Source organism: Melozone crissalis, unplaced genomic scaffold (assembly GCF_028551555.1).
Source record: "Melozone crissalis strain CALT ecotype California unplaced genomic scaffold, PUWL_Pcris_2 ptg000038l_1, whole genome shotgun sequence".
Lineage (NCBI taxonomy): Eukaryota > Metazoa > Chordata > Aves > Passeriformes > Passerellidae > Melozone > Melozone crissalis.
In genome coordinates this window covers 6,877,185-6,887,971 of record NW_026535816.1, presented here as the reverse complement: position 1 = coordinate 6,887,971, position 10,787 = coordinate 6,877,185, and the positions used below count along the sequence as shown (strand labels likewise).

Below are 10,787 nucleotides of genomic sequence, written 5' to 3'. Positions count from 1 at the left end.
GCAGCCTCTGCAATTTCTCTCTTTATTCTTATTAGTATAGTTATAATGTATTATATATCAATAAATCCAGCCTTCTGATCAAGAAACAAGATTCTCGTCTCTCTCTCACCTCCAGCGACCCCATGCAGGGCGCTGTAATATTGCATGGGGCTGATCCATCAGTCTCAGGCCTTTAACACCTGGAGCCTTCTCCTCTGATAGGGGCAGGGCCAGGGGAAGGATTCACATCCACTCCCTGGAAGGCATACATGAGCAATTCCAAAAATCTCATCCCCCTTCTATCAACAGCGATAGACAAAGCTGCCATAACACAATGGAGATTACCTGCTACTCGTACAGCAGAGTTTCCTCACACAAAGCTGTTGTTGCCACACAAAACCAGTTCCCACACTGGCATGCAGGTGTTTTACTTCCACTCAAATGCACCACAGAGCCCTTGTACATTCATGCCCTTGCACTGGAGCTGTCAGCAGCTATTTCACAGCTGGCTCCACCCTCTGAGACACTCAGGTAGGAACTCAGCATGAGGGTTGGAGCGGAGGGACATGGGATCAAGCTGTAAGGCCCTTTACAAAGTAATGCTAGTTCCTCCTGCCTTCCAACAAGTAGCAGCCAAGTATTCTTATCTCCTTGGTATTATCTAGAAAATAAACAATCTGTACTGTTTTCTTCTAAAATATTATCTAAGTTCTCCACTGTGTTATAAGCACCTACACAATCAGAATATAGAATTTTCTGTTGAGAGTTCCACCAGCTAAAAAGCATTAGAGTCATCCCAGCTTGTAAGTTACATGTTCGTGAAGTACCTCTGAACGGCAGCGTGTTGATGTCATAAAGTAAATATTTAACTACAGTCATCATTCCTCCAAACAGTTCCCCTTATTTCACACATCAGAAGGTTCTGTTTTTCTCCAGGGAGTTTCTGATCACTTCCACTAGTGTTATCCAATACTCTCTCACTCTACTCTTTCCTGTTTCTGTATATACAAGCCACTCCAGCACTTAAATAAAGAACACAATCCAAAGTCGCTACTGGAGACACAAATCACTGTCAGCCCCTGGATTTCCTGGTAGCAAAACCATAACACTCACGTATCCCCAGAGTTTCTTTGGTGTACAGCTTTTAACCCAACCCAGCCTATCCCAAAATTTTTCACATAGTTCATATTCCTAGCACACAGTATTAAACAAATCCTTCCAGCACATGGGAAGCCGAGAAGGAGAAGGCAAAAGAGCCCCAGATCCATTGCTCTGGGAAGGAGAGTGATGGGAGCTCCGGAATGGGTGTGTGCTGGTGCAAACCAGCCTCCTGCATTTCAGGGAGCCACTTCTGCCCCTTTCAAGCCCCTAAGGTTAAGGTTTAGCGGCGCTGACCCAAAACAAACAAACAAACCCCAAACACTAAAACGGACAAACAAGCCGAAACTAACAGAAAAAGGAACAAAACCATTGTTTTCACAAGTGTAAAGCTACTGCTGGTCCTTCCAGCTGCCAGGCTTGGAGAGTTTGGTGGAGACAAGGCTCTGTGATGGCCAAATGCTTGCTGATAGGTACAAGCTTGCTTAACGGGGCACACCCTGCCCCGCTCCGGCTCAGCCACAGCCGCTGCTGTGCCATCAGCGCCTTCCCCCGGGGGAAAACCCCCGCCGGTTTCTCAGCACGCCGGGAACCCCGGGCACAAAGCCAGGCTCAGGGATTGCAGGAGCGGAAAGGACCCGCTGCCCATGCAGGGTCAGGCAGGCGTCTGGAAACAAAGCCCAGGGCAAACCCCTCCCGTAGCCATCCCGGCGCCCCCCGTGACCCCTCTGTGCCCACGCTCCAGGGGCGTTCCTGCCCCGCCCCGGGGCGGCCCCGGCCGGGCTCGGGCAGCGCGGGCGGGGGCGGCGCCCGTGCGGCCCCGGGACTGCGCCGCGCCCTTCCCGGGAGAGGCTGATCCACACCTGATCCACACCTGATCCACACCGCCGGGGAAAGGCTGATCCGCATTGCCCGGGAAAGGCTGATCTACACAGCCAGGGAAAGGCTGATCCGCATTGCCAGGGAAAGGCTGATCCACACAGTAAGGAACAGGCTGATCCACATTGCCGGGAAAAGGCTGATCCACACAGTAAGGAAGAGGCTGATCCTCACCTGATCCACACAGCCAGGGAAAGGCTGATCCACACCTGATCCGCACTGCCGGGAGAGGCTGATCCACACCTGATCCACATTGCCAGGGAAAGGCTGATCCACACAGTAAGGAAGAGGCTGATCCTCACCTGACCCACACCGCCAGGGGAAGGCTGATCCGCACAGTCAGAGAAGAGTTGATCTACACCTGATTCACACAGCCAGGAAGAGGCTGATCCACACCTGATCCACACAGCCCAGGGAAAGGCTGTCCCACACCCGATCCACACAGCCAGGAAGAGGCTGATCCTCACCTGATCCACACAGCCAGGGGAAGGCTGTCCCACACCCGATCCGCACAGCCAGGGACAGGCTGTCCCGCCGGGACAGGTAGGGCAGCGCTGGCTGCTCCTTCTCTCCCGGCTCTGCCCGGGCCCCAGGGGAAAGGCTGTCCCCAGCCCTGCCGTGGCCCCAGTGCCTGTGGCACGTCCATCCCCCGGGCGGCGATGCTGTTTTTACCCGTGTCGGGTGGCTCCGGGTTTATTTCACCCCTCTGACAAAACGGGCTTTGTACGTGTTCCCGTCGGGGGGATTTTGTTACCTCCTACAAAAGGCAGCACTGCCGGTGTCAGAGCCCACCCTGCGGGGCCCTTCCCCGCTCTGCTGGGCCGGGACGGGAGAGCAGGAGGCGGCCGGAGCGGTGACATGTGTGTGTTACACAACCAGAGCTCCGCGAGAGACAGGCAGGACCTGTTCGGGTCGGTGCCTCTCGCAGGAGCCGCCAGCCCCCAGTGCGTGTGGGTGCTTGCGCTGGATGACTCCAGATCAGGATTCACTCAGGGCTCGCTCAGCGCTGACACTTCAGAGGATTGCGCTGTCGCTGCTGCTTAACTCACGTTGGTTTCTGTCTGGCAGATCCCGGCCATGCTCGCCGTGTTGGTGCTGCTGTGTCAGCTGCGTGTGGCGGTGCTCGCCTTTCCTCACTGCCCTGGCAGAGCAAAGGACTCGGAGCAACCGGAATGGAAAGATGGTAACTCAGTTTTAACGTGGCTTTGTGCTTTCCTAAATTGTTTCTAAGTTTGCTTTGCTGGCTTCTTTAATCGTTCGGTTATTGTTGCTTTGGTAGTTGTTGTTTTGGTTTTTTATGGTTTAGTTGGTTTTGGGGTTTTTTTGTCGTTGTTTTTTTGGTTTTTTTACTTTATGACAAAATTATGCTGCTTTATGCCTGATTTCAGATTATTTTGATACCTCTTGCTGAAATGAGCAATAATTGACTTTGGTGTTCATATCAAGTATTTGTCAGACCTTGTCGTAAGTGCAGATTGGGACAATTGTAGTTTTTCCAGCCCGCTGGCATTATTGTGGTTGATACAACCAGAATCCTTTAGGTAACATCAAAATTCAAAAAGTTTGAAGCCTGTGTTAAGACAGCATTGTTTTGGTACTCTCTCAGCACATCACAGTTGTATGTGCATATCTGAAACTGCTTTATGTTTGAAAGGGTTGATTTGGTGGGTTTTTTTTTGAAATTGCTATTTGCTCTCAATGCCAGGCCCCCTTACAACACCTGGAAAGAGAAGCATAGTGCTGCTTTTGCAGTTCTTCCCTGGGGAGGGAGGGAGAGAAGTAAAAAACAAATAAATTCCCCTCAGAGACTCAAGCACTACAAAGCAAAGGCTGGTTAGCATTTTAAGGGCTTCAAAAATAAATTTCTGCTTTAGCTGTCCAGTCTTCCCAGTGGACAAGGAGTACTGAAACCTTAAGACAGATTTTAAAAAGTCATCACATGGAGCAGGAGGCTCCTTCAGGGCAGTATGAGGAGCAGAAACCATGGCTAGCAGAAAAGTGCTTGTGACAGATGATTTGTTAAAATCCATCTTGCTCTGGGCATAAAACATCAGGCTGCCCCTTCCCTGTAAGCTCCTGTGAGACCTCACAATAGGCCCAGACCATTCCTCCTTTAAAGACAGAGTTGGAAAGAGAAGTATCCAATTAATATCAATAATATTAATATTTTAATATCCAATAATAGTAATATCAATAAAATATTGGGGTTTTATATTTTATATATATATTTATATAAAAAATCCAATAATTTAGCAAGCAGAACAGTTGCCAAAGGTATGGGGTACCTGCATTGAGAGGTCGCCCTTCAGCATTTTCTGAACATCTTTTACCTGCAGAGCTGCTTCACTGAGAGTATTGTGTGGTTGCATTTTTAATTAAATAATTGAATGCTGGGCACCCTAAAACTGCCTGGATCATTTTCTCAAAACAAGGACTGCAGAACTGCATTCACGACCCTCACATTTGGTGCTCAGTTCAAATCCATCTGTTTCATTTTTCAAACATTGTTTTAATCACCAGGTAGCAAGTAAGTTGGAGATGGAGATATGTGACAAAGTGAAAAAAGTGCAGATAAATGGATAAAAATTCTTAAAAAGAAAAAGTGGGCCGTGTATCCCCGGGAATTGAGGGTTCTAGGCTCCAGGCAGTTTGATTATGCATTCCATTTTAAACAAAATGCATCAGTTCTCTTAAGATAATTCAAAGGACAGCTAATACTACTTGCATGGTAAAGAGTGAAACACTACTGAGCAAAACTGAAGATCTCTGCTTCAGAAGAACGAAGTTACTTTTGTAATTTGCACTGAACCAAGAATATTGATAATATTTTTTTTTCCCCATGTAATTATTTTCCCTTTCCACTTGTGGGTTTGAGGGAGTTTTGATTTTGGCTTTTGTTTTTGTTTGTTTGGGGTTTTTTTTGTTTTGTTTTTGTTTTGTTTTTGTTAAGTCCTTTTCTCTGCTTACTCTCTAGGTATAGTATAAATATTTTAAGCTTAGATTTTCTCACAATTGCTTTAGAATAACAAAACCAAATGCACGTACACCTGTGTAACTCCTTCAGTACACAGTGTGACAGTGTGCAAATTATATAAATAGACGCTGTCATATTCCTTAAATATTCTACCATATTAAAGCCATAAACAGCCAATATGTAAGTTATGCTGCACTTTTCCCAGTTTTCAGAGACCAGAGTGTTATGAGAGAGCACTGCAAGATCTAACAGTGACTCTTAGGGTGAAAATTCCAGAGCGATGTGATAATCTTGCCAAACAGGCTAACAAGAACACAAAGCTAATTTGTAGCTGAATAACTTTATCCTGAATCTCATCTCCTTTTTCAGCCATCCAGCTTGGTGTGTAACAATGCTGTTTCTGCATTACACTTGCAAAAGTAATCCTCTAGTCATTTTGCTCAACCAAATAGCCTGAATTTCATGGACATAGGTTAGGCTTTCACTAGAAATTTGGTTTTGCTCTTTTTTTTTCCTTTTTTTTTTAATAAGAAACTGTAGCAAGAGCAGGCTAAAACTTGACTATGGAAAATGCCTAGTGAGGAAATACATTCCTGTATTCCAAAGCCTTCTATAATTTCACTCACTGTTCTGGAATCTCGCTTCGCCACTTAATCCATGAGGCCTCATGGAACACAAAAGAAGAGAATCTCTTCTTTTCAGAAATCTTCAGAAATGCATGTTGTCAGTAAAACTCATATCATGGCCAAATTTAAAACAAATAAACTTGGCAATAAGGCACCTTTACATAAAGTTTGGTGCCACGATTGTGAAAGGAGAACAATTGTAGAATGACTAGGAGTCTGCTGATGTGATTTAAAAACTAAATTCTGTAAATAAAACCTGTGACTCACAGATACCAGAATATTGATAAATGTACATTTGGTTTTTTCCTTCCCCCACCCTTGTCTCCTTCCCCCACTAGGTCAGGGTGTTGCTTACTTTGCATCTGGCTGAATTTTGCTTTATGTGACGATTTCTTTGTTCGTAAGAGCTCCAGTAAAAACTGCTGCTCACATCCCACCAGGGGTCACACCAAAACTTGACCAACAGTTCCCATGACAATCAAATTCTCTTGGCCCGGATAAGGAATAGCTGAGATGGCTTTTGAGAAAGGCAAATACATTTATTTCATGTTACATAGAAAATATAGTAGTGAAGAAGAAATTTTAGGAGGAGACTTTGATCTCTCCTTTGTATATACCTGAGAGATGCTAGGGGAAGAAATTATCCCAACGTGCTCCTTTAAAATCTTTACCATTCTTTAAAAATACCAAATTTAGCCTTCCTAACTTGTTTTAAATCAACTTTTTTTTGTTTTCTTCATTAGTGTTCACATCTGCAAGGGAGGCCAATTTATTCATTGGACGACATCTTCTGAACAACAGATTTGATTTTGAAGCATTCACAGCTGATAACCTGGAAAGGGAATGCAATGAAGAACTGTGCAATTATGAAGAAGCAAGAGAAATTTTTGAAGACCCTGATAAAACGGTAGCAGTTCAAATTGAGTTTAATTTAATGAGGGAGGTTATTGGCTAAATAACTGTATTTTTATACAGAAATTATTGCAACATAAATTATTGTACACAAATACTGTAACTTCTCTAACACATCACTGAGAGATGACTGCTTATTTTGTTCTAAAAGCAGATATCCCAGTTACATGGGGTTCTTGCTTTAGGTACACAGTGAATGCACTTGAATATGTTGAATAATGTCCTAATATATTAATAATGCCTTAATATATCAGTGTTGTCTTAATATATGAATATTGTCTTGAAGACATTAGATGTTGCCTTTAATTCTGCCAACAAATAGAAATGAAGCTTCAGAAGTCCCACTTGTGGCTATTCCTCGATTTTTCAGACTTCTGGATTTTTTAGTAACTTCTCAGCATCCAGTTTAAATGTTTCACATTATTAATTATAAATGTATTAATTGACTGATTGCCTCCTTGTGTCATGCTCAGAAGTGTTTTGTAAGAGGCAATAATATATATAATATATTATAAATATATATAAATATAAATATAATAATAAATATATAAATATATTTTTATATATGCCATAAATATATTAAAAATATATTTATATATTTTATAAATTTTATATATATTTTTATATATTTATATATATTTAGAAACCTGGTTTCTAAATACATATATACATTTGTGTATATATATATGTTTATATGTATATATACATGTATATATATGTATATATGTGTGTGTGTGTGTATATATACACATTATACATATGTTTATATGTATATATAACATATATACATATAAAAAGAAACAATGAGAAACCTTTCAGCTCAGTAAAGGAATGTGAGGATTGTCTGAAGACTGGTTGTTGCACAAGCAGCAAGAATCTTTTTGTGATTCTAGGCGTGCTCTGCACAAAGAACGAGGAATTCACCCCTGTTCTAAAGTTGGAAGTGTTAGCTTGCCATTGCTAACAATTTCCTAAGAAAAAGGTCAAATTTGCTAAACTGAAGTCTTGCTGGAGTCTTTTACTTGGTAGCAAAAGTGAAAATTATAACTCAACACTTTTAATGCCTGATGGTCATAAAATGTTAAAGTTCTTCTCTTAAATGGATCCCACTATTTTTCCTAGCTGATGTGAATTCAAATGTTGGAATTTTAAGAATTTAACTTTGCCTCAAATACTGTTTTGTAGGGATTTGAAAAAAAATAATTGTAAGCATTTTTTGGTGTCAGAATATACCCTAATTTCTATTGTCATCTGGCAGAAATATGAGGTAACACTGCAGTTAAATGCACTTTTTTCTTTTACCAGCTGGGATCTGAGAAATTTTAATGCAAAGTTGTAGAAGAAAAATACCATGGGATGAGTAAATACAAATCTCTCAGTAGGAATTATTTCTGCTTATGCCGCTGCTAAATTCTGCCCAAGGTACCATATTAAAAATAACCTGTAACTTATTTATCTCATATAAATCTGATTCTTTTTGGGTTTTATAGATGGATTTTTGGAAAGACTATTCAACTAAAGGCCCTAACATAAAATTAGGTAAGTCATTTTTTTACTTTTTTATTATATTGCCATATTTTCTGGTTGTTATAATAGTACATTCTTACTAGATCATGCAATCAGTTAAGGAAATCAGAAATTATCTTTTTACTGAAGATCACTGTGAACTGTACAAATATATTTAATTTCCTGATATGATAAACCTGAAGCATCTTAAAGTGGGATCCAATATAGGTCTGTAGGTAATTTCCTTGACCATTCCTTTATTAGACAATTGGTAAACTTGGCAGTGATTCTGTGGCTGCTCCTGTGGTTTGGTTTGGTTTGGTTTTTTCTCCTCCCTATTTCTTCAACAGTAATATAAAACAGCCTGATTTAGGCTCGGAGTAGTCTGATGCCTGATAATTTTATTAGATGTAATAATTACTTAATTAATTAATTAATTTTATTTCATAAAAAATGGTCAGTTGGATCTGATCAAGGACACAAGTACATGAAGGAATATTTGGAAGGCTTTGGAAGACAGGCATCTCAACAGTTTCCTGTAGAGAAAAGGGGGCACCAACTCCCTTTTGTTTTAAGTTGACTGTGAATGATTCTCTTGAGTTGTGTTGCTCAGATTTAAAGCTTCTTACAGCAGGTTAGACATTTGTGGAAGGAGCAGCCTAATGGCAGTGCTAAAGTAGTATTTTACAGTGAACACTGCAGGCTGGGTAGATGGAAGGAACAGAATGAAAATCACCCATGTTTTCTCTCCAGGTGATGAGGCACTGCAGAAGATTAATGTCACAGGGCTGCTCATCAGCCTGGTTGCTGCTGGAGTGCTGTTGGTTATAATTGCACTGATTGTCTTCTACTGCTGCAAGAGCAGATGCAAATCAAGGCAGCCACCAGGGTAAGGAATTGCACTGCTTAAAAAACCCAAACACGCACAAAACAAACTCTTGCTTAAGAGTGACATTTAAAAATCACTGTGGGTTGGCCTAACTATTGTGTTCTCAGAAAATCCAGTGGAAGTTCGAGTTCTTACTTGCCTAGAAGCAAAGTTAAGTGAGCACCAACAGTAGTTAATAACACAAAAACATAAAACAATATTGCATTCCCAAACCTTTGGGTTTGCCTTTTTTTTAACTTGTGTGTGTGTTCTTCACTTCAAAATATTCTTACTAAGATGATGGAATAATTGGCCTGCAGTGGGAAGTCTAACATGTTCTGTTGGTGCTTGCAAATAAGCTGTATGCTCTCATGGCATGTGCTCTGCCTCAGATGTGAAGTAGTTGTGGTAGTAGACGATGAAGCAGTGTGGAGGAAATGCTTTTTTACCAAGTCTCTACTCCTGAATGCTCCCTTGTCCTAATCTTGAAAGGAATATAAAAGGATTCTGTGCTTCCTCTTTCCTATAAATGTCACATCATTGAGCTGTTCTTACCCTGTGGTTTGGAGAGAGTATTCTGGTCTTTGTGATCACTGAAAGCATGGTTTTTCTCTTGTGGGGTTTTTTTGGGTTGTTTGGGGTTTTGTTTATTTTGTGCTTAAGACTTAATTGTGGCATTCACATTCTCTGAAAAATCCCTTCATCCACGATTTCTCTCCTGGGAAGCTGAGAAGCCTCAGAGAAAAAGGAAAACAATAATTATCTCATTTGCTTCTCCTGTGTTGTGGTCACATGTGGAATGTGTTTGGAGATTGTTTACCACAGGTGATTGTTTCATTGGGTTCTGCTGTGAGTTGTTTTCACTCTTTGGCCAATCAGGGCCGAGCTGTGTCGGGGCTCTGGAGAGAGTCGTGAGTTTTCATTATTATCTTTTTAGCATTCTGTAAGTATCCTTTGTGTGTTCTCTAGCATAGTTTAGTATAGCATTCTCTATTATAACACAGTGTCATAAAATAATAAATTAACGTTCTGAGAACACGGAGCCACGTTCATCATTCCTTCCTTCATCCCACAAACACAATACTTCATCTTCTTGCTTCCCTTTAAAGCAGAACTTTCCACTCACCTGCTGTTGCCTTTGTTTAGGTACATGGGTTATGTGAGGAGCAGAAGGAGGAATTCAGCCAACATCTTCAGGAGGCACGAGGAGTTCTCCTTGAGCCCCCTTCCCGAGGACCCGGAGCTGCCCACCTACGAGCAGGCAGTGGCCTCTGATGGCCGGCACGCCGTGCCCCCACCCCCTTACCCAGGGCCCCCCAGGCACCCCCGGCTCTTCAGAAAGTCCATGTCCCTCCCTGGCCCCTAGGCACGCACCTGCTGCTGGGCTCGGGGCAGGTTGCTGGAACATAACATGCTTTTGAAAAAAGTGCGCGCTTTCCTTGCATATTGCAAGATGATTTACAGAAATGTCAAAGATCTTCTGGACGACGAGGGAGGAGCGAAGTTCCCGTTTGGGAAAAGAGGGCACCTGGCACAAAGGCTGCAGGACTGTTCTTTGCACAAAGGCACTGTGCCATGAGGAGAGAATGCAGAAAGAGCAAGTCTTGCACTGCTGCCCTCTTCCTTATGGGCCATCCCATCAAACTATTGATTCTTCATTAATAGTTTCATCTTCTTTTTCTTCAGAAAGAACAGTATTTTAATTGTTCATATTGACACTAGCTATTTTTTGTGACTTAATATTTTAAACCACCATAAGAACTCTTCTTTGTTGTTTGACATATTCACTTCTTTGCTGGGTGAATTTTCTATTCATTCTTGTAATGGACTTGAGTGCAAAAATTACTTCATGGCTTGATCTGTCAAAAACATATATATAAATAAATATATATATAAATATATATGTAAAAAATATATAAATATATATATTTATAGTACTGCTAGT

General features: G+C 41.8%; 1 protein-coding gene across 1 annotated transcript; it reads left to right on the top strand.

The window, feature by feature from the left end:
* Window positions 1-3,033: 3,033 nt before the first annotated feature.
* PRRG4 (proline rich and Gla domain 4) lies at window positions 3,034-10,208 on the top strand. The gene is made up of 5 exons (XM_054283606.1): window positions 3,034-3,139; window positions 6,300-6,463; window positions 7,959-8,007; window positions 8,728-8,863; window positions 9,989-10,208. Exons 1-5 carry the CDS (start codon window positions 3,034-3,036, stop codon window positions 10,206-10,208), a joined length of 675 nt encoding a protein of 224 aa, XP_054139581.1.
* Window positions 10,209-10,787: the final 579 nt, after the last annotated feature.